A 27948-nucleotide genomic window follows, 5' to 3' on the forward strand; every position below is an offset into this window, starting at 1 on the left:
GATCCTTCATTAAGACATACCAGACCCCCAAAGTATTAGATTCTCTTTTTTTCTAAAATAGGATATTTAGGCCTGGCCCAGTGTGGAATGTGCCTATAATCCCAGCTAATTGGGGGAGCTGAGGCAGGAGGGTCTCAAATTGAGACCAGTTTGGACAACTTATTGAGACACTGTCTCCAAACGAAATTTAAAAGGCTGGAGATATAGCTCAGTGATAGAGTGCTTGACTAGCATGTGCCAGGACCTGGGTTCAATCCCCAGCACCACATACAAAAATATGGTATTTGGTATACTTGTGGGCTTTTGGAAACATCATTTCTTGCCCGCATCACCCATTATTATTCAGAGATGTACATGTCACTCACAGAGAAGCAAACACAGTGAATCCAGTTCTGGTTACATTGCAGAGGAAGAATCCATCAATGCTACTTTTTGAAAGATTAAAGAATGTGAAAGCATTTGTTTTCTTCTGTTAGGGATGGAACCCAGGGCCTCAGGCATGCTAGATAAGCACTCCGCCAATGTTCTACATCCCCAGCCGTGGCATCTTCTTAAGTGTGTTTTGTAATGACATTCTGCTTTGGCATCTACTGATTGAGTCAAATATTAAATTTATAGGGGCTTAATAAAAGCTTTTATCTAGCTAGGTTGTATCATTAAATGTCAAACAAACTAAATGAAAAGCTTTCAACATGAAGGCTATCCAGAGAGCAAAATGATTAGAGCATTGCAAATGTTGAGATACCAAAGCAGCAGGCAATGTACCTGGGCTTTGAAGTCCCACAGCCATGAATTGGAAACTTGGCTGTTACTAACCATCTCTGTGACCTTGGGCAAATTATTTAACGTCTCTAAGTACCACTTGTTATCTGCAAATTGGGCATGATGCCTATATCTGACAAGGAGTAGGGATTCATAAATTACTAAGTATTAAAATCATAATCCACTTTTTGTTCAGAATATCTGGAGGTCCAGCTCATGCTAAGAAAGGTGTGGTAGGTTGAATAACAACCTCTCAAAGATGTCTGTTAATGGTCCCAAAGTTGTCTTTACATAGCTAAAGTGACTTTACAGACGTGATTCAGTTAAAGATCTTGAGGTGAGAGCAAGTGTCCTGGTGGGCCTAATGTAATCACAAGGGTCCTTTTAAGTGAAAAGAGGGAAACAGACAACTTAGAAGATGAGACTGTGAAAGATGGAAACAGACAACTTAGAAGATTAAGACTGTTGTAGCAAAGGCTAGAATGATGCAATTGCTGGTTTTGAAAATGGAAGAAAGTGGGACATGAGCCAAGTAATGTAGGCAGCCTCTAGAAGCTGGAAGGGAAATGGATTCTCCCTTAGAGCCTCCAGAAGAAATGCAATTGTGCCAATACATTGATTTTAGCTCACTGAGACCCATTTCAGACTTCTGACCCTGGTCCACACTTATGATAATAAACCTATGTTGCTTTTAGACACTGTTTGTAATAAATGGTTGCAGCAGCCATATGGACCTAATACAGAAGATTAAACCAAATCTTTCTGTGCATTCAAAGATTCTGAGTGCAGGTTTACAAGATGAAGAGTCACTTTGGAGACCAAATCTTCAAAATCTATTAGTACAAATCTAAGGATTATAATAATAGTTTAATTGTGAATAAATGTATCCATCCTGGCATTAGATAGTCTTCATTATTCAACTAGCCAGTTGAACTCATTGGTGTCACATTTGAAGGCTACAGGCAAAATCCTTAGGATCCTGCAGTATTTGATACAGTGCTAGGAGAGTGAGCCTAGTGGTTCAGCAAGAAGGAATAAAAGTGGATATGGCAGATCAATAACCAAGAAAGAAAACTGCTTAACAGTATATGAACAGGTGTAAATGTGATTAACCATTCTGGAAGACATTTGATAATAGTATCAAAAAGCATGTACCAAAAGCTTTAAAAAGGCAAGTACTCTGATTCAGCAACTCATAAGAAAATTCATCCTAGGGGAAAAACCTGGATTAATATGCATATCATTCACTTACTTAAAAAATCCTTTCATGGTTCCTGTAATTGCTTATAGATTAACACCTGGGGATACTAAAGGGCAACAGCAGTATATCCATTTATGTTGAATAATTAAGACTGGCAGGTGTTCATAACCATAATAGCTTTGTATGGACTTGAACCTGGTTAGATTATTAACCTCTGAAGGTCCCTCAACCACTTTTGGTACATTTGGTCTTTTTTCATTAAAATCACAGTAAGAGTGATTGTTACTATCTGTTTCACTGTTAACTTGGTGCCTGGCCTTGTACTTTTATCACCCAATTTTGTGAGTTAAGTAAATTAATTTTTAATATATGTGTGAAATCAAGTCATTGTTAAAAATCACCTACAGTCTTACTTATCCACTGACATCAGATAGTATATTTGGCATGTTGTGAATTCAAAGAATGCTCAAAGACAAGTAAGACTCTTTATCCATTTTTTTTTTTGGTTGCATTACGGGTTTGTCATATGTCTGGACCCAAACCCCAAGGAGGAGGAACCAAAATTTATACAGCATTCTTGAGTATGATGGCGGCTGCATTTGGAGTTTTGATAAACTGCACTACATGTGTGATTATTACTTGTAAACAGATGATTAGATATTAATTAGACAATAAGTGATTGTAAAGCACTTAGAAAATAAAAGTGTTTATAAATACCACCAAGTAATAGCAACAATAATTCTTTACTGACTACACAGCTGCTAATGTCAGTTACACTGATTTATTCCAGCTAAGGGCAACTTTATTTTATGCCATCATATCTGTTTTGATACAGCAAAACAAAATATATTTATAACCATTTTATCATCAACATTTAGATAAATACATCTCATTTTGATTAGAAAAACATCTTTAAATACCTTTTCAAACACAGGTACAACCATTATAGTATGGTGTCATTGAGTACTAAGAATTCGGGACCTCCTTATTGCTTGTCTTTCTTACATCAAATATTTTAAATATTAGATGTAAAAATTTATTTTCATTTATGCAGTAAGTTTTTCATGTTGGGTCTGTTCAGTTTCTCCCCAGAACATTACAACTGTGCTTGGAATTGATAAATTTTGGTCAAATGGATGAGTGAAGGTCATTTTTTTTTTTTGGCTATTATAAAAGTGGAAAAAGAATAAAATACATTTAAGAATTAAACAAAAACAGTTTCCATTTTGTCATTTTTTCCAAAAAAAAGTTTTGAAGCTCTATTATATCTCACCATCAATTTTTCTCCTAATGGCCATTATGGGTCATAGCTCTGTATACATCCAGTTCTTAATCCAGTGATGAATCCGGCAATGCTGCCTTGTTAATTTTTAAGTCATAAGTAAATGCAGGCACCTACAATGAATCCAGATGCTTGTATGCATGCACAGATTTGAAATGAACTAAATGAATAAAAGTGAAGAGTTCTTAATGTTTCATGCATTCAGAAGAAAAGAGGGGAGGGGTTATACTGAATGATGAGAAGTATATGAGTTAATAACCATGTTAATAAAGCAAACCTAACTACATTAAACAGTAGGGAGTGTAATATGGTGGAAAACTGTTCAACTTTGATTCGGGAGGCCTGGATCAGGTGATACTTCTATCACTCACTGTATGACATTGCCATGTCATTTTATATGAATTGGTTTATTCATCTGAAAATTTTTAGTATTAAAATTTGGCAATCTCAGTGTGCTAATCTGATATAATTTAATATGTAAAAGTGCCACATGAGAGGTGAAATTGTTTCCATTGCAAAATATTTTTTATTACCATGACTTTCCCAGAGTGAATGGAAAAGACATATGCACACGTTTCATTACTTGGTATAATGGAGATTTTTCCAGACCATCAGGATTTCTTTTTCTTTAGATGGGATCTTGCTATATTGCTCAGGCTGGTCTTTAACTCTTGGGCTCAAGTGATCTTCTTGCCTCAGCCTCCCAAGGAGCTGAACTACAGGTTACAGGTGCACATCATCATGCCCAGCACACATGGTCAGGTCTTAGGCCCTAACTTTAAGCCACATCTGGAGAATGGGAGATGTGGCTCAAAAAATAAAAATTTGGGGCTCTGTATGTGGTTCAAGTGGTAGCGTGTTCACCTAGCATGCATGAGGTACAGGGTTCGATTCTTTTTTTTTTTTTAGGGGGGAGAGAGGAGAGGGAGAGAGAGAGAGAGAGAGAGAGAGAGAGAGAGAGAGAGAGAGAGAGAGAGAATTTTAATATTTATTTATTCTTTTTTTTTTTTTGTTTAGTTTTCGGCAGACACAACATCTTTGTTTGTATGTGGTGCTGAGGATCTAACCCGGGCTGCACGCATGCCAGGCGAGCGTGCTACCGCTTGATCCACATCCCCAGCCCCAGGGTTCGATTCTTAGCACCACATAAAAATAAAGATATTGTATCCACCTAAAACTAAAAATTAAATATTTTTTTAAAATAAAAATAAAATTTGGGGCTGGGGTTGTGGCTCAGTGGTAGAATGCTCACCAAGTATGTGTGAGGCCATGGGTTGGATCCTCAGCACCACATAAAGATAAATAAAGGTATTGTGTCCATGTATAACTAAAAAGTATTTAAAAAATAAAAATAAAAATTGTAAAAGATGAAAAAATAATGAAATTCCATAAGAGGTAATACTGGTTTCTGGAAATCTTAAATTCTTCTGTCAATTTTACCCTCTATTTTCCATCTTCCTCCCTTCTTTGTAATAAATTCCTTGCTTGGTAAACTTGAGACTGTGAGAAAAAAATGAAAAGTGGAAGAATAGTGGAATCAGGAGTGATGGTTTTAGGGAAAGATTTGGAATAAATGTTTTACATGTGGCCTTAGTGATAAATTTTAAGAGCAGTATGGCATCTGGAATGGCATAAAGATTATAGCTAAATAATTTTAAATATTTGGTAGAATTGTCCTAACATTTTAAAACAATGTATGTAAAATCCCCAGCCTCATTACTAAAGATTGGAAAATAGAAAAGAATTAAAAAAAAACTTAAAATTAATGCATTTTAAAAGGCTAAAATATATTTATTAATTACCTTATGATTTGCTTTTATCCACAAGTGATGAGGATGTGAAAGGTATTTTACCATTAAAAATATTAAAGCCAGGTGCTGTGGTGTACTGTTTCATGCCGGTAATCCCAGTGACTTGGAGGCTGAGACAGGAAGATCATAAGTTCAAGGCCAGCCTCAACAATTTATCAAGATCCTAAGCAACTTAGTGAGACTCTGTCTCAAAAAATAAAGAGGGCCAGGGATGGTAAAGCACCCCTGGGTTAAATCCTCAGAACCCACCCCCCCCAAAAAAATTAGAACTTTACGATGGGGCACTGAAGTATCCTCTTAGTCTGAGAGGACCCAAAGGTAGACCCCAAGGGAAGGATTCAAGTTTACGTAGTTTATTTGGTAGGCAATCCCAGGAAACACCCACATGAATGTGGGCAAGTGAGGCAAGGAAATACCCCTAAGAGGAGTCTTGTGTAAAGATGCTATCAGTCATTCACACCCTAGGATAAATTGCTGTATTCAGGCAATTCACATTTATTACAGGCCTTCTGAGGGTCTGTGCCAGGCCTAGTGACAGTAGACACGCCTCTGAAGAGAATTAGACCTTTGTCATCACTTCCCTGGGCAACGCTGGACATGTTGACTCCTTTGGGGCTCGAGCTCCTATCTGCAAAAGGAAGACAGAGTCAGAGGGATGCTGTTTGGTCTCAGGATTTCATTCAGTGGGAATCATTTTCCACTGTGCTCTGAAGAAGCCGTAAATCATTAGATAAGCAACTGCAAGATACCTTTGTTAAAGTCATTGGTAGAAATTATTGACCTGAGAAGGGCCAAGGTTGTATGTTTTGTGTCACCTCAAAAATGACCCTCCTTGGCAAGAGACAGACAAGAACCACCCCACCACTGTGCATGCTGCGTTCAACCAGAATTGAAGGATTTTCAGCTTCCCCTCTGAAAGGAGAAAGGGCTCTACCTACAGCAGCTCTTGACTGACTTCTGTGTATATTTGGCTTTCTGCAATTTTGCTTTTGAAGAAAAGTTTTCCAGCTTGAATAAGTGACCTGATGAGAAGATTTTAGAATATCTATGAACCTATCAGCTCTGATGGCTTTTAGTGTCTTGCAGTTTTCCCTGTTTTCTGTAGGTGCCTGGGCATGTTCCCAGGGACAGAGAGGTCTAGGCACAGGACTCTGGACCAAGGTGTTTCCATGAGCTGATCAGCCAGGCCTGGGCTGCTGTGTCCCAGCACCGGTGTGGTAGTGGAGGAGGTTCTGCGGAAGCATAGGGGCTGTTCCTCCAGTTTTCCCAGGGCTACTCCTAGGCTGATCAGAGCCTGTCCTACCTTCTTGGTGGGAGAAAGCTTCCCCAGAAATGTAACCATCGTCCCTCCAGAATTATATTGTAAGAAGTGCATTCCAAGGGACCAGCTTGACCCACAAGTACTTTAAGGAGAGGAAGGACCAAGTTAGAGATTATCAACAAGATTAGTCCTACAGACACTTGTGAGGATAATAATCTGTTGCAATGCTCAGGGAATAAAGAAAAATATAAAGCATGTCACCTTTATCTTTTAACTTCAGCTTCTAGCCTACTCTAGGATTGGTTCCCACTAGAGTGAATGAGGGAATGTATGAATGAAAGAATGAATGGGTGAAGTTTTTTTTCTTCCCTTAGTGTGAGAGCCCTATTTTCCCAGAGCTCTCCTGCCTTCTCCAGTAATGTTAAATCCTCATTCTCAGAATCTTTTTCCTCTCCTCTCCCCTGTACCAAATCCTGTCTCACCTGTTTCTTCTCCACCATGTTCCTGTAAATTAATCTTATTCATGCAGAGATATTCACCAACAAGACCAAGCAAAATATGGGCAGTACAATAGAGGTCTTCAATGAAATGAGTATGGTGGAAGAAATTTTAGGAGCCCTGGAAGTTGACAGAAGGGATAAGATGATATTCTGCAGCTGAGTCACTTGCCAGGGTCTATGGATCAAGACACAGTCTATCAGGTTTTGTGTGATGCAGTCTCCCCCTTTGGCTTTTGTAACTAAGAACAAGTCGTTCTCAGAGGTTCTAAAAACTCTGAAGCCTTGGAGAGATCCAGGAAGCTTCAGAAACATGAAACCCATGTTGTGGTCCCAAGCTTCCTCCTATCTGGTATAAAGAACCCTGATAATTCAGAGTAGAGCTTATAACCTTTCAGGTTACAAATAACTAAAACTAGTTCAAACAAATTTAAAAGAAAATTGTTGCAGTGGGAGGTAGCATGAAGATCCAGGGCTGTTTCACAGATCCCAAGGCCAACTCACATCAGGGTCTATGAAGCACATGGACTTGCAAACAACTGAAGAACCAAGAATCCATCTAGAGTCCCCTTCACATTTATCATTCAGTTTTTTTTTCCTGAGCAAAGCTTTTCTGTACCCCCCACATATGTTTTCTATGTAATCCTATCTCCTTTCCACAAACTAAAAAGCCAAAGTTATTTGAGGGCTTACATTTTTTGCAGGTAGAAGAACTTCTCTGCAATCTGAATAGCATCTTATATGACACAGTGAAAATGAGAGAATTTCAGGAAGATCCTGAGATGCTTATGGATCTCATGTACAGGTGAACTTTTCTGATAAAATCTAAAGGGCATCACCTGGGGATCCCATATTTGTCACTATGAAGTTCTTACTAATGTAATTACCATAGGTATATGGACAGAATTGTTTTGGATGACATCCAAAGATGTGTATGATAATCAGTAGAAATTAAAATTCAAAGTGGTTTGATTCATATACACATTTTCAGAAAGATCACCTTAGTTCACTAAAGTGAGGTACCCACTCTATAACACTATCTTCTGTTTAACTATTATCTGAATTGTTTTCTAAGTGATTTGGTTCTAATTGTAAAACTTTGACTTCCAGTCCTTGTTCTGTAGAAATGATTTACAGAGGCAAAATTGTTTGTATGTAACATCGTAAGAGGCACAATACTTTTGTCTTCTGTCATTATTTTGAGAAAAAGGAAAGGAAGATAATTGCTTTAGATTCATGACAAAGGACACTATTTTTTTCATAAAGCTATTACTAAGTGCTCTTGGGGTCAAGCATACCTTAGACATGGAACAAAAACAGTTGAGACAAAGTATTTGACTTTTCTCTCATGTTTTCAAGATATAAGGGAAAATCAGGGTGAAAAAAAAAGTTGTACAGTGTCATGGCCTGCTGCCCTTAAAACTGTTACTCAATCTGTCTTCAGAATTGCCAAGAGTTACCAGACATCTCCCGATCTGCGGCTGACCTGGCTCCAGAACATGGCAGAGAAACACACCAAGAAGAAGTGCTACACGGAGGCCGCCATGTGCCTGGTACATGCTGCTGCCTTAGTAGCCGAGTATCTGAGCATGCTGGAGGACCACAGCTACCTGCCCGTGGGCAGTGTCAGCTTTCAGGTAAGGACACATTCAGCTTTACCCAAGAACAGTGAACTCAACCAGGAGACAATTCTGCCCATACCCCCTGCACTAACAATGTCTAGAAGCATTTTTCATTATTACAACTGGAGTTGGGAAGATGGGTGTTACTGACATCTAAAAGGGAGGGTGTCACTGAACATTCTACAATGCATGGGAGAGTCTTTGCCACTAAGAAGTGCCCAACCCTTTGTCAACAGTGCACATTTGCCTTCTCTAATTGCTTTGCCATTTTTTATTGTTGTTTATAATAATGGTACCTAGAGGAACAGGCACTTTAATAGGTGTTCTGAACTATTACTCCTACTTCACAGATGTAGGATGTGAGAAAGCAATTTTTCTAAGGTCATTTAAAGTCTTTCTCAAAGACTTATAGGTAGCACCATATAATGATAAGCAAGAAAGTACTTCTGAACATTGAAGAAAATTATTTCTCTCATGGCCCAATCTTTTGATTCCATTCCCCAATTCTGTAGGGTCCCACTCAGATCCAATGTCAAGAAAGAATGAAATTGACCTGGAAAGGGAAACAAAAGGCTGAATCCATGTTTTCTGAGAATAACCTAAAATTACTCATAGTTGACAAGGGGAACTTGTCTGCCAGACCTAGAAGATGGCTCAGTGGCCACTTGTTTGTATGTAACATCGTAAGAAGCACAATATTTTTGTTCTTCCTACATAGTTTAATACAGTCTAGAGAGAGAGAAAAAGACAAAGCAAAATCAGTGTTATTAGTACTTTTTTTTAAGAGACACAGTGTGTAGAGATGGCCATCCCTGAAACCATGAACAATACAGCTACAATAATAGAATTTTTTTCAAGCCAAACTTACAAAGTCATTTATAGTGTTTGTATTATTCTTGTCTGAATTTCCATGACAGATTTTATGAAAGGCTTTGTTCTCAGTATTGTTCTTCAACATGGTATTGTGATGCTTTGTGAACCAGAAAGAAAGGACAATTCAAAGTGGCTTTCCCAGGCTTAGAGAATAAGTCACTAAAATGATTGCTGGAAGAGTTAGGAGCCTCTCATTTCTAGAATAGTGTTCACCTGCAAAACTGGGTTTCACCTCATGTTATTAACCCCTCCCTCCTTATGGTCCTCAATAACAAAAATATGTATTCTATTATTTTATTCTCAGTAAATAAATTTTATTCTCAGTTCAGAAATGTTTGTTATAAAAATCAGTAATTTATTTCTCATCCCAAAGCATAAAAACATTACATCTGATTTTGAATAACACAAAAGCAAAACAGAAAGTTATAAAAATTCTTTTAGGTTCATCTTCTTTCATCAAATTTATTTTGGCCACTTGATATTACCAAGGATAAGTATTACAATTTTTCTTTTTTTGTTTATTTGTTTGTTTTTGGTAGCAGGGATTGAACCCAGGAGCTCTTAAGCACAGAGCCACAGACCCACCCCTTTTTTATATTTTATTTAGAGACAGGGTCTTGCTGAGTTGCTTAGGGCCTCACTAAGTTGCTGAGGCTGGCTTTGAACTCACAATTCTTGTGCCTCAGTCTCCCAAGCCGCTGGGATTACAGATATGTGCTACCATACCTGGCTTTGTATTACAATTTCACTTTCCAGAAAATCTTCAGACTTATCAGTTAGAGTTGAATTATACCATCCCCTTTTTTTATTTTGTTTACTAAACTATTTCTTATAATTTACTACATTTTATTTAATATACTATATTTTATTTAATATTCCCCTATTATTATATCTTATTCCTGTTTTTATATTTTATTTAATATTTAATAACAAGTATTAATTTCATTTCATTTTTAAATTTCATATGTAATAAGCCCTCTTATTCTTATTTTACTTATAATTCAGTTGATTGGCTTCTAATGAGACATACCAAGGTGAGACAGAATTGTTATTCTAGACCTAATATAAAAACTCCACATTATCCCTACATGGGAACATAGACCTCCATCTTTTCATATATCTTTACTCCTTCATTCCTGCTTTCAGAGCATAATTTATTGAGAATTTCTTCTGTCTTCATGACCTTTATATTCTAGCCAGAAAGATATCATATAATTAATTATTCCATTCTCAATCATAATTATGATAAATACTATTATAAAAAGACACAAAACACTGTGAGCTTTTAGACTGTGGTCCCACCTTAGGGTCGGGAAGGAGTGCAGAAGGTGAGAAGGAAGGTGAGGAACTGTGAAACACGGGTCTTCATGATGGAAAGTACACAATGACTAGGTGTTCTCAGATACAGAAATGATGTCAAATTATGTCGTGCTTATGGGTGAACTGTTATTTCTCTCAAATGAGACATAACCAATCAGTTTAGAAATGGGTGCTTGAACGCGACAGAACTTACAACCCACAGTGCCTAAGGTACAAATGGAACTTACCAGCCCACATGAGGGAAGCTAGCCTGGAGAAGTACTCACCAACTAGAGCTGGAGACCTCAGAGATCATCAGATCCCAGAGTCATTGCCTCTTCCTGTCCTAGCCTCTGTTGGGCTTCACGCTCCCCACATTTACAACCTAAGATTTAGGTTTCCATCTCCAGAAGCCTGTTCAGAGAAAGTCTCAGAGTATCTTTTCATTCTGATGGGGTCATGTGCTCATTCTGAATCAATCATAATTGCCAAAGAAATCAAATGCTCCAACTAACTGAGCCAGAGTCACTGGTCTATACCTACAACTCTGAGAGGTTCTCCTAAGAAAATTAGGATGCTTTACATTGTAGAATGAAGGAATTCTGGGCAGTGTTATCAGATGTCCACTGTTAATCTCTTAAATGTTCTTTGCTTCAGTTTTTATCCTCATTCGGCTCCAATAAAATCGAGCCTTTGGAAAATACTTGTAAATTGGAGATAAGTCTGTGCAAGGAAAAATAACTTCGAGGTCACTGAATTCCAAGAAACTGAAATCATTGAAATTCTATGCCCTAGAGAGCAACATTTATTTCACAAATGTAGATATGCACACATTCTCAGATTCTGCAACAAGTTTTACATCCCTAAGCCAGAAGCCAGGAAAGTCTTTCCCAAATCTTTTTCCTCTGGGTAATAAACTAATAAGTTGTTGAGCTTCATATTTATTTCTCTACATGTGGAAAATTGCATGCAATTCTAATAGTACTAGTTTCCTGAGTTATTAGATTCTTCCAACTGAATTTGTTGAACCTTCTGTTATCTCCAATTCAGAAACATAATAGGCCTTCATTCTACATCTTAAGGCATACTAATTTTCTTTGGAAGAACCCTTCATAGTTTTAGGTATGGACCAGTGATGCTGGCTCTGTTATTTGAGCATTTAATTTCTTTGGAAGAAAGACTGGTAACAAAAGATTTTGAGAAACTCCACCTATATTCATTAAAGTACATTATGATATTGGATAACAACTATTTCTTCATTGGCTGCTAAAGTTGAACTGGCAGACAGCATTTACTTTACAAGCCATCTCTGATCTAATAGGTAGTGGTGACTGGAGCACTATGCTGAAAGAATTTTGAAAATATATCCAAGTTCAGAGGGGAAAGAGTGCTATAATTGACTAGTTATGTCTACCATGTGCACAGCAATAGGAAGGAGTGGCATATGTGCTACTGGTTTGCAATACCTAAGCTAAGAAGGTATTTCATTTATGCATTGTATGCCTTTCTTCCATAGCTGTGAGCCAAAAAAAAAGACTTTTAACCTATCAAGAGTTAAAGTAATTGCCAAGATCATAGCTTTGGTAAGGCAAGCAAAGAGCACAATATAAAGAGGTACTTTACTCTCAGGACCAAACAAGTAAAGAATTAGCACTTCCGTAACCATGGGAATAAGTACTTCCACAAATTTTGTGCCTTGGTTTTTTCATTCAGGTCATACTATCCCTGACCATGAGGCTCTATCTTCTATAATTTATATAAGTAAAAAATGTGTAGAAACAAAAATGTTCAGGGGAAAAAACACTAACTACTGCACTTCTGTTAAAAACTTCCATAAATTTGGCACAGTGGTGTATGCCTATAATTCCAGCCACTTGGGAGGCTGAGGCAGGAGTATTTCAAGTTGAGGCTCAGCAACTTAGTGAGACCCTGTCTCAAAGAAAAATAAAGGGGAATTCTGGTGATGTAGCACAGGCATAATCACTTGCCCAGAATGTGAAAGACCCTGGTTTCAATCCTTAGCACTTAAAAACAAAGAAAACACTTCCATAAAGAAACCATTGCTTGTTAGTGTTATCTTATCAATATAAACACAACTGGCTATTTACCTGAAAGTCAAGACGTCAGGAGAAAAACACAGAAGTCGGAGATTTATTGAGCTATGACAAAGAGCCAAGTTAACTGAGTGTTGGCCTTTGCTTTTTAAAAACCAAGACCCTTGCTGTTTGTCCCTTAGGGTTGTTTTTGCTAATGTGGGGTTGTTTCAACTCAATTGTTGTTATATGAAGGGAAATGTTCCTTATATAAAATCTCCTGGTGGTTAAAAGTAGAAAGGAAATGTGGGGGTTTGAAGACTGGATGCTCAATGTATGCTTTCAAAATGAATGTCAGCCAGGAACTCTTCTGGGTAGAACATCAGACCTGCCATAATCACAGCCTTGGTGAGGATCCTGGGGTTCTTTAATATTTATTTGTTTGTTTGTTTGTTTGTTTGTTTTTGGTACCAGGGATTGAACAACACAGAGGCACTAGACCACTGAGCCACATCCCCAGCCCTATTTTGAATTTTACTTGTAGTCAGGATCCCACTGAGCTGCTTTTTGCCTTACCATTGCTGACGCTGGCTTGAATTCCTGATCCTCCTGTCTCAGCATCCTGAGCCACTGAGATTACAGGTGTGCACCACCGTGCCTGGCTAGGATCCTGGATTTCTGCTTCCACACTCCTACCTTCTGAGTTCCTATGGTCCAGTATTCAACTGGTCCCATGTTCTCTGGGCTCATACTGTGTTTTCTTACAGAATATTTCTTCCAACGTGCTGGAGGAGTCTGCAGTCTCTGATGACACCTTGTCACCTGATGAGGATGGGGTGTGCTCAGGCCGGTACTTCACTGAGAGCGGCCTGGTGGGCCTCCTGGAACAGGCCACCGAGCTCTTCAGCACGGTCAGTGTCCAGAGGGCATCCCAGGGCTGAGCTCGGGAATGCCCAGCCTTAAAGGCTAGTGAGCCCTCTCCACAGATGCCAGGGGCATGCAGGACAGGGGCAGGGCCCAGGGAGGACTTTGATGTGCACAGAGTGCATCAGCTCTCCAAGGGAGGTGGGAAGGCCTTTCATCACTGCTGTGTTCTGGTTTTCACTACATGCGTGTTGGCTGGACAGTAGTTTCACAGTATTATTTCCATTTAATAGGGATGGAAGCTAAGCCACAGTGAGGTGAAATGGCTTGCCCAGGGTTACACAATAAATGACTCCCTCATTTTCTCTCTCAGAGAGAAAAAGATGGGAAGGAGCCACTGCAGGGAGAGGGCAGAAATCCATGGTGTCCTCCCTCCTAACAACCGAGTCATCTTCAAGAGCCTCACAGGCAGGACCAGCTCAGAGAAATGCAGGAGCAAAAACCACAGACACTCCCCACATTAGCCTAATCAGGGTCTGAATGCTCCAAATAAGAGAAAAAAAATACATAGAAGACGTCACTGGATTCAGATCAAAGAGAAAAGCCTCTTATCCATTTTTGCTTTAATGATCTCCTTCCCCCACATTGTAATCCATGTAAATATTTAATATTTCGCTATATTTAGAATAACCAATTTATTTTTCTCCCTATATTATTCTTTATTTTCTGCTTTTCACCTCCAAATTTTCTCCCTATAACTTCTATGTATATTAATTATTGTTTTAACCATTGTCTTCTTTTTTTTCGTGATTTCTCATTCAGGATTCAGAAAAGGTCCAATATACTCTTATTTTCTTGAAATTTTAGCTAGAATCCTGTTAACTCCCTGGTGGGCATGCAATGAACATCTGTCTAGAGGAGGACCTCTGACGCTATTTAAATACATAAAAGCTGCCTTCCTGAATGTTCTTAGTCCTCAGTGTCAAATCTTCTCTCCTTTTAATCTGAGAAAGCCCTTCTCTTTCACATCTTCATATAGGACCATTTAGCAATGTGTCTGGGTCATTTTGAATGTTGAGATGCTGGGACAGCATTCCTGCTGTGTAAAATACTGGGACGCAGAGGTATATCCATTCTCCAGCACATTGTTTGCATAGTGAACTCTGGTTGCTCTTAAGTTTCCATTGTATTAAATTTTCTTTGATGTTCTTCTCCTCTCTCTAAGGGAGGCTTGTATGAGATGGTTAAGGAGGTCTACAAGCTGGTCATCCCCATTCTGGAAGCGCATCGAGACTTCCGGAAGCTGACCTCCACTCATGACAAGCTGAAGAAGGCCTTCGACAACATCATTAAGAAGGTAGCTGGGGGTCTTTGCTAATGGGTACTGTTACTGAGTGGTAGATGATCTTGTCCTGGAGATGGTGGCCAATCCTCCTATCTCTCTAGAAACTCATTGACCTTGAGCACATTACTGCAGTTCTCACCCATCAAACAGAAAAGGGCTCAAAACTGACAGAGGTCCAGATTTCACAGTGTGAAAGGCAGCTTGACTTACTTTATGACCTGGAAATGTGAGAATCTTTTAAATTCACATAAAATAAAGCCCAAGAAATCTTTCATGGGATTTCTTTCATTTTTATTTCCAAAATTTATTCTATAAACATTGAATTTGCTTAGTAGAGGGATTTTTGTTTACATCAACTGTAGAATTGATATGTTTGTAACATAATAAAAAACCCTTTTAACCCAGTGGATCCTTAAGAATGACATCACTAGAGAGAGGTTTTCTTATTTTGCTTAATAGGATCACAAGAGAATGTTTGGAACTTACTTCCGAGTTAGTTTCTATGGATCCAAATTTGGGGATTTGGATGAGCAGGAATTTGTTTACAAGGAACCTGCAATTACAAAGCTTCCTGAGATCTCACATAGACTAGAGGTAAGAAAAGTGATTTTGTGTGCTTGCCATTGTATACTTCACAAAAACAAGTTAGAGTGAATCACTACCAAAAAGGAAAAAAAAAAAGGCCAGGATTCAACATTGAGGTATATATACATTTTCCACATTGCATTTATTATATGAAGGAGTAGCTGAGATCATGAGGTAAAGCAAGATTTGCATAGTTTTCCCCTAAGATCCTGTACATGTCTTTAAAAATTTATAAATCTACATCATGAATGTTTACTTTTCAGGTCTATATAAAATCCAGTCAATGTCACATCTTCTTATGCTCCATTCCCAATGTTAGTGATATATACTAACAGATGCAGAGTAAAAGGGTTTTTTAGGATGAAGTTTGCCATCTTAACTTCTAAGCAATCCAATCATACTTCTGAGTCACCCTCCTGCAAAATGTTGTGGCTGTCATTGTGGTGTTGCTGGACAGCACAGGCTGTTCTGATAAGGACATTCTTGACAGTAGCTGCAACCTGCCATCTACACTTGGTCAGTAATGTAACAATAAAAAAGCAGCATGTTCTGGCAGGAAAGGCTGAAAAGATGGACAAAAAAGAAACTGTATGAAGAAAAATCAGAAAAAAAGAGAAAAGAAATAGTTATTGAAAGGAAGACTATCAAAAACCCAGGAAGAAACCCAAGGGGTGCCTCCAAAACAGCACCTTCTGGGGCTGAGTGACTAAGGTCCCTGAAGTGCTGACAACTATTAACCAAAGAGTCACTCCTTATTCTTTCTTGCTATTGCTTGGGATATATGCCCTTTTATGTCTGTAAACTTAAAACACTTTTGTTACCTAATTGCTCCTTGAACTATTATCCTTGCCAAATAAGAAAAGGACTTTTATCCTTACTTGACTCAAAGAAGCCATGGCCCAGAGTGGTTGGGCGTCTTGCCCAAAGACAATAAGCTCATAAGAAGGAAAAGTAGTCACTGACTCAGGCCAATTGGTTCCCTAATATTGTTCCCCTGACTTGGAATTAAAGGTGTATATGTTGTCTTCTTGCACATAGTGGTTTGCCACATGATGGGAAGCCTGGTGACCTCTAAATTCTCAAGATACAAAAAGAGGTAAACTGTGCCATACCTCTGCAGATGCCTCAGGAAATAGGATGACGCTCACTAAATTCAAGACAGAGTTTACATTTTGTAGAGAATCATATATCAATTGATGGTGCTGGACTTCCTCATATTTTTATTTATGTCTCAGGAAATGCTGAACTGTGCTCATTAGCTCAGAGGGACTCTGAATAATCAATGAACAAACTGCACTTGTTCCAAACTTACTCCACTTCTAAGAAGACAGAAAGTTGCATTATGTTAAAAATTATCTTTATAAACTATTGTTTCCTCTTACCTAGGGGTTTTATGGTCAGTGTTTTGGTGCAGAATTTGTGGAAGTGATAAAAGATTCTACCACAGTGGACAAAACCAAGTTGGATCCTAACAAAGTATGGAGAAAATTTGCCAAAAAGAACCATCAGGTTCCTGAGTCCCCTTATGCTACCTTAAGAATACAAAATGACCTCCCTCTGTCTGAATTGACTCACCAGTCTTTTTTTTTAAAGGAGAGAGAGAGAGAGAGAGAGAGAGAGAGAGAGAGAGAGAGAGAGAATCTTTTTTGGAGATGGACACAACACAATGCCTTTGTATTTTATTTTATTATATTATTTTTTTAATGTGGTGCTGAGAATCGAACCTAGGTCCCATCCATGCTAGGTGAGCGCTCTACCACTGAGCCACAATCCCAGCCCCTCACCAGTCATTTAAAGGAAACCAAACATTTTTGTCTAGGGCTCCATTACAGATTTATTAGGTCTCCAATCTGCCCCTGCTCCTGCCCCCAGTACTAGGGATTGAACCTAGGAACATCCTACAACTAAGCTACATCCCAAGCCCTTTCTGTAAATATTTATTTTGACTCAGGGTTTCATTCAGTTGCCAGGTAGGCCCTGAATTTGCAGTCTTCCTGCCTCAGCCTCCCCAGCAGCAGGAATTACAGGTGTGTACAACCACATATTTGCATATGTGGTTATTAGGTCTTCAAGAAAACATACTCAAAGGCATGCATCACAACAGGAGCTTTCATTTATCAAGCCCCAACTGGAACTGGGGATGTAGCTCAGTGACAGAGTGCTTTTCTAGCATGTGGGAGGACCTGGGTTCAATCCCCAGTATCAGAAAGAAGAAGAAAAAAAAGCACCTACAGGGTTCCTGGCACTGCATCAGACCCTTTATCATCCTTTCATTTCATTCCCAAACAGCTCTCAAAAATAGACTTTGTTGGGGCTAAGGATGTGGCTCAAGTGGTAATGCACTCACCTGGCATGCGCGGGGCACTGGGTTCAATCCTCAGCACCACATAAAATAAAAAATAAAGATGTTATGTTCACCGAAAACAAAAAAATATTAAAAATTTTTCTCTCTCTTTCTCTCCTCTCTTTCTCTCTCTCTCTCTCTCTCTCTCTCTCTCTCTCTCTCTCTCTCTCTCCCTCTCTTTCCCCTCTCTCTTTAAAAAAAATTAAAAATAGGCTTTGTTGTTTCTGTTTCCAGATATGAAAACTGAGGTAATAGAAATGTTGGGCAATTTTCCAAGAGTATCAAAGTGACAGAGCCAATACTCCAACGTGGGGTCTGTCATGTCCAAACCCACATCACTGCTCTTTACTGGCTTTCTATAAACTCTTTAGACTCTCAATTTACAACATATTTAAAAAATGTAGACTTCTGCCTGACAGCTATTTTTCCCCATACTTTTATCAGTCATTGTAATTGTACATAACAGTGGGATCTGTTGTTACATATTTGCACATGCCCGCAATGTAATGATATAATTTGGCCAATGTCATTCCCCTGACTGTATTTAAAGGTATCATTCTTTAGGCTGCAGGTACTCCTTCCAGCTGAGTGCAGGATCTCTGTGCTGTTGGAGAAATGACAAAAAGGGCTTGACCTTCAGTTTTCCCATGTTTATCCCAGGCTATTCCATTTCACCCCATCTATGTGTACCTCAATACAACTCTGATGCTTACCACCCAGAATTAGCATCAGACTCCACAAGCTCAGTCCTCCATCGAACTCAGAGGCACTCAGCCACCGAGACACATCCCCAGCCCTATTTTGTATTTGATTTAGAGACAGGGTCTCCCTGAGTTGCTTAGTGCCTCGCTTTTGCTGAGGCTGGCTTTGAACTCATGATCATTCTGTCGCAAACTATCGGGCTGCTGGAATCACAGGCGTGTGCCATAGCACCTTGCCCACATTTCTAACTAGCTACAAATTTAGGAGTACCCATGACACCTCTAAGGTCAGATAATTTACTAGAATGACTCACAGAACTCAAGAAATACCATTCTTCTGATTACAGACATACAGTGAAGGGCACACATAGGCGAAGGTCTGGGATAGAGCACATAGTTTCTGTGCCCTTGCTGAGTAGAATCCAGGCACAGTACTCTGCCAGCACATCACTGTGTTTGTCAGCCAGGAAGTTCCACTGAGTCTCCGGGTGACCAGTTTTTATTGGGGTTTCATGACATAGGTGTGTTTGAATAAATCAGTAGCCACGTGATAAAACACACTGTTCAGCCCCTCCCCCTTCTCAAAGCTCAGGGGGCTCAAAGTTCCAGCAGTCTGATCACAAGATTGGTCTTTTTGGTGACCACCTGAAGCTATTCATAAGCCCAGGGCTGGTCACCTTATTAGCATAACAAAGACTCCTGTCACTCAGGAAATTCCAAGGGTTTTTGAAGCTCTGTGAAGAAATCAGGGACAAAGAGCCAACATATTCTTTATATTGCCACAGGGGGAGAACTGCCTGCCCGGTCCACTTCACAGCACATATGATGTTCTGGGCTGCTGGAAATAATGCAATGCAGGTGCTACAAAGGGCCAGGGACAGGGGGCACTCACCATCTGATATAGCACTGTATGTGAACTGTGAACCATCCAGACTCCTCCCTCAGCTCTGTCTTCTGGGATGTTATGAAGATGATGCAAATAGGGAGGAACTAGCCATATTTCAGAGTTTGCTTTTCTTCTACATTTTTCAGAATATTTGCTTGTTTAAGACACATTCCTAGCCTAGACTTGAAAATAGTAACTGTGATAAGAGTTGAACTAAGCTTTAGACAGAAATATCTGGAGCCCTTGGATTGGCTGAGTGGCCCAGAGCAATCTGTGCATAGTGTAAACTATGCAGAATCACCACTAACCTCAAGAATCACCACTAACACAAGGAGCACGTCTCCCCTCTTCTTAAATCCCCAAGGTGGGTTATGAGAGCTTGGATGAGAACCTAAATCCAGAATCACAACCAGATTTCATTATACCAAATAGTGATTCACGGTCTGAGGTCAGTGACCCCACCCGTCCACTCCCCTGGGAGGGTGTCCCAGCATCTGTGCCCACTGCCATTCTTTTTCTTTCTTTATTTATTTTTTAAAGATGCCTTTCTGCTGCATAGTGGTGCACACTGTAATCCCAACAACTCAGGAAGCAGAGGCAGGAGGATGGTAAGTTGGAGGGAGGTTAGCTTCAGCAACTTAGCGAGACCCTGCCTCAAAAATAAGAAAATAAAAAGGAAGGGGATATAACTCAGTGGTAGAGCACCTGAGGGCTCAATCCCCAGAACCATAAAAAAATAAAAATAAAGATACCTTCTTAATTAATAAGCACCTTTTTCACTGTGTGTGTGCACACATGCATATGAGTATGTTTAAATGTTGCACATACAGTTAAATTCAATGTTTTCATTTTAGTTCTTTGAGTTTTGACCAATATGTGTAGCCACAATCATGATATATCACTCCAAAACATTTCCCAATGCTGCTTTGTAGTGATTTTCTGTTTCCAGCCCTGACAGTCCTTCATCTGTATTCCATCTCTGTACCAGTGTCTCTTCCAGAAAGTACCCATGTGGAAACACACATAGCCATTTGAGGCTGGCTTCTCTCACTTAGCATGGCCCATCTGGTGCATCCATATTGTTCTGGTTCAGTCCTGCCTACTGATGAATACTATTCTGCTCTCTTCCTGTGCCACCGTTTGTTTATCCCTTTGGTTTGGTTTATTTCTAGTTTTTGTCTTATGAATAATGTGATTATCGACGTTTGTGTACAGAGATTTTTGTGGCTATAAGTTTTCATTTCTCTTGAACACCCATGTAGGTAGGAATGAGATCACAGGGCTGAGGGCCAGTTCATTAACTATATGAGAAGTTGCTAACCTGTTTTGCCATGTGGCTGTGTATCCTGCATCCCCTCATCTGTGCATGAAAGTTTCAGCTGCTCTCGGTCCCTGCCAGCACTTGGTACTATTAGTTTTCTTAGTCTGACCATGCACACTTTCTAAGTGTGTTACAGTCATGGTAACTCTGGAAAATAAAGCTTGGCTCTTGGGAATAGAAGTTTGCAAATCTCCATTCTGAGGCTTCTGTTGGATCCGTCTGCTCTGCTTGGAAAGAGCAGCTGGAGTTGGAGACTCTTCCACAGGCACATTCCTCTCCTCTTCCTCTTGGCCCTTTCTTTCCCTGGGGTGGAAAGGAGGAGCTGCCGGTTCTGAATGCTCCCTTGATACGCTCAGCCCCAGTAGCTTCCACGTGCAGCGCCGTGTTCCAGCATGCCCTTCAGTGTGTCATGGATCCTCTTTGCAGAATGGCTCATCTCCTCCTTCCCCTTGCCTCTCCCTCCAGGCCTACATACAGATCACTTTTGTGGAGCCTTACTTTGATGAGTATGAGATGAAAGACAGGGTAACCTACTTTGAATTTCAACCTGCAGAGGTTCATGTACACCACCCCCTTCACTCTCAAGGGACGGCCTCGTGGAGAGCTGCACAAGCAGTACCAGAGGAACATGGTCCTGACCACCATGCATGCCTTCCCCTACATCAAGACCAGGATCAGCGTCATCCAGAAGGAGGAGGTAACATGCCCAGAGGGGAACAGCCACCATGAAGGAATGGGCCTAGGTGAGGCAGGCTGGAGTGGAACATGAAGAGGGGCACACTTAAAATACTGTGATTGACCCAGCAGCTTAGGAGGCTGAGTCAGGAGGATCTCAAGTTCAAAGTGAGGCACTAAGCAACTCAGTGAGACCCTGTCTCTAAATAAAATACAAAATAGGGCTGGGAGTGTGGCTGAGTGGTTTACTGCCCCTGAGTTTAATCCCCAGTCTCCCCTCCCCCCCAAAAAAACCCCAACAATATATGATTGAGCCATACCCTCAAGATTCCAGGGAATCACATTTAGGCATGTACGTGTTTTATAGCCCTGTTTTATATTAACTATTCAACACTTTAGAGCTATATCTCTAGTGTAAATACGTTTACATATTTAATTGCAATGTTTAATATTTATTTCTATTTTAAATATGTACTTAAGTAAAATATATATACAGTTGTCCCTTCATATCCTCCACAGCCATCCAGTCAACCAACTACAGACTGAAATACTGGGGGAGAATCATTTCATCTATACTGAACACATACAGACTTTTTTATCCTCTCTATTCCCTAAACAATATGCTTTGACTCTATTTACATAGCATTTGTACTGGGTTAGGTACTATAAGTCATCTAGAGATGGTTTAAAGTACAGGAAGTATGTACACATACTATACCATCTTATGGGAAGGGCTTGAGCATCCTCAGATTTGGGTATGGGAAGGGGTGTCCTGGAACTATGCCCATGGGATTAATTATTTAAGTTTTAAATATTTTATGTAAAAATTTTAAATACCTAAAAGCTCATAAATGATTTAGGCATAGTTTTTTGTTAATTATTAGAGACAGGTGCCTGAGTGAGGAACCCCATGGAGTTAGTGGTGTGTTATTGGAAGAGACCATGAGACAAGTGAACCAACTGACTTCTAGTCCACGCTTCTTCTGATGACTTTGCACAAGCTACTTGTCCCCAATTTCTTCATCTATATATTGGCAGGAAAGACCTCTGCATACAGAAGACTGTTGACCTGTTTTAATAGGACTGATAAAAAAAATCCTCAATGTTGGACTTAGTAGCACAGCCATATAATTCCAGCAACTCTGGAGACTGAGGCAGGAGGAATGCTAGTTCAAAGCCAGCCTCAGCAACTTAGCGAGGCCCTATGCAATTTAGTAAGACCCTGTCTTAAAATGAAAAGGGCTAGGAATGTGGCTCAGTAGTTAAGTACCCCTAGGTTTAATCCCCAGGTTAAAAAAAAAAAGGAAAAAAAAGAAAGTTCTTAAACCACAGAATTGTTCAAAATTATATGCTATAAGCATTTTATTTTTTTTAAAACAGCTACATGTCATCTTTTTTTATATATAGTGATACAACCTTCTCTGATTATGGGTTCACTGATCACAATTCATCATTGTCTTTCTTGTATAAACCACACCCATAGTGCATTGTCCATGATTTTCAGTTTTGCTTTCTGTAAAGAAGAATGAGGCCTTAAAGATTCTTGTTTAACAATACGAGAGTAGAAAGCTTCTAGATTTTTATGATTTCTTCCCCTAGCATTTTATAGTTGTCTTGAGCACACCTAATATGACAGGAATTTTTATAACAGCTCACTTTCATGTTGTCTTGCCCAAGCACTCAGCTCAGTTTTCTTAGAAACAACTCTTTTTCTATCCACACCCATAGTTCATCAGTTTAGGCTTTATTTAATTAGATTAGGTCATTAAAATAACAAGTATAACAGGCATCATCAAGTCAGTGAGCAGTAGATGGCTTGTGAATATCCACTTCATTGGGCAAGCACAGCAATGGCTGAGCCCGTCAGCCAGTGTTGAGTAAGACAACCGTGTCGGCAAAGGGGTTTCACAGAGGGCACAGAGAGCATGACCTGGGGATTCAGTCAACAGGAGGTGGGTTTGGAAGGCATTCCTGTGTTTCTTATTGTTTTGACTTTTGAACACTAAATTATTCTAGGCATAGCACAGAAATAACTTGATTACCTCACTGAAGGCCTCTGTCCAAATGGGGTCACATTCAGAGCTACTGGAGGTTAGGACTTCAACATATGAATTTGGGGGATAGGAATCAACCCATCGCATTCAGGATCAGAATGGAAAGAACTTATGAATGCAGACCTAATAGAACCTTGCTATTGACTGCCTGTGTCGTTTTATAGAACTTAAGCTTATAAATCCCCCTTTGAGTATAAAATGGAAAGAATGGGAAAATAGTTTAAAAGAATAAATGTTACATGTATATAAAGTTCCTGGAACGTGGTAAGTACTCTGGACACGTTAGGTCCTTCCTTCTTTTAAACCTATTAAGATTACTCAGAAAGTCTTCGCTGCTTTTTCAAATCCAGGTGCCCTCTCTGATATAGCTCCAGGTTTGTTCATGGCTTGTGAGATCAGACAGTAGCTTCCCCATATTTGTGTCTTATGTTCAGTTTGTTTTGACTCCAGTGGAAGTTTCCATTGAAGACATGAAGAAGAAGACCCTGCAGTTAGCAGTGGCCATTAACCAGGAGCCCCCTGATGCAAAGATGCTTCAGATGGTGCTTCAGGGCTCTGTAGGAGCCATTGTAAATCAGGTAACAAGTGAGTTGGTGGCAGCTCCTCTAGTTCTCAGTGTTTTGGTTGTGATGTCTACCTCCTTCCTTGGGGTTGATAAGTCTGATCCACGTACAAACAATGTTTCTAAATTTAAAGTGAACACTCGTGTGGTTTGGAAGACTTTTAGGAGGCCTCTTTTTTGTTTAACAACTTAAGGTAGAAAAGAAATCCTAGAGATAAGCGGACCAGGTTTAAGGAATGCCACATCAGGGCCAGACCTGGCAGTATGATCCAGGACTGGGGTCCTGTTGAAGAGAGCTTAGTCATGCCCGGTACAGGCAAGGTTGTTTCAGGACTTAAGACTAAGCTAAGCCTCTCTGTAAGAGAGAGGAGCAAAGGCTTAGACCATCCAGCTCCTGGATCAGTCACCAGATGAACTGACAGGCCAAGGGCCTTGCCAGCAAGGAGTTCCTGGGAATCAGGCTCCTTAGGTCACTTCAGACCCGACTAGACCTTCTCAGACTTCTTAGAACTCTAATTCCTAAACTCAACATGGGACTAACCCTGTCTCAATTGGAGGGAGGTACTAGCCTAGAACTCTCTATTCAGTGGGCCCCCTTAATGTCAGTTCTAGATGCTCCATTGTCCCACACTCCACACTCAAAAATTCAAGGTGCATCATGATTCTTTACTCACTGAACACATTCTCCAACTGAGGATTCACTAGCAAAATTCTGAGTCCCCTTAACATCAAGAGAACTGAAACAGCTACAGGAGAAATGACTGTTGCCTTTCCAAGATCAGAAAATAATTAGGAAGATTTTGTTTTTGTAAGGTGCCAATCCTTTCATGGAAGACTCAGTAAATCCATAGCCACAGACTATCTGAGTCCTGTACAGCTCTCCAACTCTAACTGGCACTTGTGCAAAATGATGTCAACACTAGGGTAACCAGATAAGTGGGTATGAGCAGAGAGATAAGGCAATTTTTAGAAAAACTGGAAGCACATAACTTTTGATGCATTTGCTTGACCTTTATGTACCAAGGAAAGCCTATTTGTACCTGTGAGTATTCTCCTAAAACTTAGGATTCCTCCTAAGGAATCAGAGTTACCTGAGAAGCTCAAGACTTTCAGTGACTTTTTGTTTTAGTCAAACCAACTACAAAATTAAATGTTAAAACTAAGAAGCCACTCCAACATTTTCTCCAAATAATGTAATTTTCTTTCCAATATCAATTTTGTTTTCTTACTTTTTTCCATCAGGGACCACTGGAAGTAGCCCAAGTGTTTTTGGCCGAAATTCCAGCTGACTCAAAACTCTATCAACATCACAACAAGTTGAGGTTATGCTTTAAGGTATTCATAATGAGGTAAGAATGGAAATGGGTGGGGATTTCAGTAAGCAGTGGTTCTCTAAATGTGTTCCCCATACCAGCATCTTTAGTATCACTTGAGAACCTACTAAAAAGATAAGATGGTGCTGGAGGTATAGCTTAATGGTAGAACACTTATCTAGCATGCACAAGACTCTGGGCTTAATCCCCAGCACTGCAAATATAGAAAGGGAGGCAGGGAGGGAGGGAGGGAAGGAAAGAAGGAAGGAAGGAAGAGGGGAAAGAAGGAGTCTCAGGCACCTCTCACCTACCCAATCCCATGGGGTGGGTTCCAGCAATTTCTGCATTAAAAGTTCTGCTGGGGACTGGGGTTGTGGTTCAGTGGTAGAGCGCTTGCCTAGCACATGTGAGGCACTGGGTCCAATCCTCATCACCACATAAAAATATATAAATAAAATTAAGTATTTTATTTTATTTTATTTTAAAAGTCCTGCTGAGTGATGCTGATGTGCACTGAAGTTTGAGAACCACTGCAGTAGAGCAGTACTACATCTACTACTAATAAGTAATTTATACTTGAACTGTGAAGTGCCACTTCATGCCTACAATCTCATGAATGGCTCACAATCACAGTGTAAGACAGGTACATCATCATCCTCATTTTACAAAAGAGGAATCAGAGGTTCAGAGATGGGATGTGATTTCACTTACAGTCACATAGCCAGTCAGTGGCTGAGTTCAAACCAGGTATTCTGCATCTGAACAGTCCACATTTCCACCAATGTTCTGATAGTCCACTGATGCATTAGCATCCCAGAAGTTCTTAGCATTGACAATTTTTGTAATTTCCCAAATCATAAATAACTTGTTTTTAAAAACCGAGAAAGAGATACTGCCTCAAATGGAGAGGTAAAGGTAAGGTTCTCAAGCTGGGATTTTGCAAAAGTGTCATCCTGAAGACACTTCCCCTTGTCACACAGGCCTCATCTCTGCTTCTGAATTCTGCAGTGGAACTGGCTTCCAGAGCAACTGGGTCAGCCTGGACAGGAAGTAGGTCTTTGGGCACTCTTGGAATCTCTTAGAATATAGACAGGTGTATTGCATCTCTGAGACCTTTAAAGAATTACTAGGAAGGATGTGATGGCATTTCACCTACAAGAGAAAAGGACGTCAGAAAAATGTATGCCAATGTTTCTTTTTATCTAGAATCTTAGAGCAGCAGTTGGGATTTGGATATGAAGTGTCCCCTAGGAGCTCCTGTATTAATATGGGAATGTTCAAGGAGAAATGCTTGGATTAGGGGAACCATAACCTTAGCACTCCATCTTAATTTGAATATGGACAAACTAGGTGATAACTGTAGGCAGGTGGGACATGGCTGGAGGAGGTGGGTCACTTGGAATGTGACCTGGAAGGGTTCATCTTCCCTGTGGCCCTTTTTCTCTTGCTCTCTCTGCTTCCTGGCTACCATGATATTAACCCTCACCTTGGGCCCAGAACAATGGGGTCAGCCAACCATAGACTAAACCTCTGAAACTATGAGCTCAAAATAAACTTTTCTTCCTCTAAATTGTTCTTGTCAGGTATTTTTGTCACAGAAACAAGAAGCTGACTAACACCATAGCATATAAAGGATAGGAATAAGCTTACTTGACAGAATTAGGAGAAAGGAGGCCAAAAGTTAAAGTTTGTTAAAGTCATTGAAAACTCATCAGGATGCTAGGGTTGGGTGAGGTTGGAAATATGGCCTTCAAAGGTTGCAGTGGTCCAGGGCTCTCTGGACTTCTGAAGGGACCTGTGAAATCTTTAGTGAGTACTTTCTGTGACCCAGGTATGATATTAGGGGAACAAGAGCAGGGAGCATCTGTTCTTGATGATCCTCCACACCAAATAACAACACAAAGCAGCCTGCACTAAGAACTCTAAGTGTTCTAAATATAGGACTACAGAGATAAGAAAAGGCAGGTCCACTACAGAATGGAGTGATTAGAACAGGCTTTGTGGAAAAACACCACTTAAACCTTGTCTTGAATATCTGTTGGGAAGAAAAGGGGTAGTGGGAAGAGGAAGCCATTACTGGTAAATGAACCATCATGACTGCAAGACTTGGAGTCAGGAATGCAGACGGTGCTTCTGGACTCCTCTCAGTCCTGCTAGAGCAGCATGTTCTTGAAAGCCTGCCAGGACAGGAAGCAAAGGTCAGAGAGGCGACAATATTAGTAAACAGGACTTTGCGTACAGTTTAAATGTAAAGGGAAGCTTATTAGGGAAGAAGTGATTTTCCTTTTGCTTATAGTTCAAACTGATTTCCTGTACTACATCTTCAATCTAATATCTTGTGAGTGTGATCATCTCCAGGACTCCACCTGGTTAAATATATCTAAGAAATCCTTATTGAACTCACATTCCTAATTAGCTCCCAGCCCCAGAAAAAGTTACTACAAATGGAGCTGAGAAAACTAGTCTCAGGCAAGAGACACAAAAGACAATGGGATTTTCTAGGAATGGTCCTTTAATGATGTTATAATTTAGTTTTTGAGGATGTTATCTATCTTTATCCCAACATGGCTTGCAAAAATGCTAAATTTGGGGCTGAGCATGGTGGCACATGTCTGTTATCCCAGCAGTTTGGGAGGCTGAGGCAGGAGGATCTTGAG

At 39.9% G+C, this 27948-nt stretch overlaps 1 protein-coding gene across 1 annotated transcript; it reads left to right on the plus strand.

Moving 5' to 3' along the window:
- Positions 1 to 7028: 7028 nt before the first annotated feature.
- LOC144253027 (dedicator of cytokinesis protein 8-like) lies at positions 7029 to 26591 on the plus strand. Its single transcript, XM_077794989.1, is given in 12 exon segments — positions 7029 to 7166; positions 7519 to 7619; positions 8259 to 8451; positions 13409 to 13552; positions 14731 to 14862; positions 15310 to 15444; positions 16822 to 16911; positions 21153 to 21223; positions 21225 to 21384; positions 23851 to 23994; positions 25221 to 25327; positions 26498 to 26591. Coding segments are annotated over 12 exon segments (1509 nt in total).
- Positions 26592 to 27948: the final 1357 nt, after the last annotated feature.

This window comes from Urocitellus parryii, unplaced genomic scaffold (assembly GCF_045843805.1).
Source record: "Urocitellus parryii isolate mUroPar1 unplaced genomic scaffold, mUroPar1.hap1 Scaffold_87, whole genome shotgun sequence".
Lineage (NCBI taxonomy): Eukaryota > Metazoa > Chordata > Mammalia > Rodentia > Sciuridae > Urocitellus > Urocitellus parryii.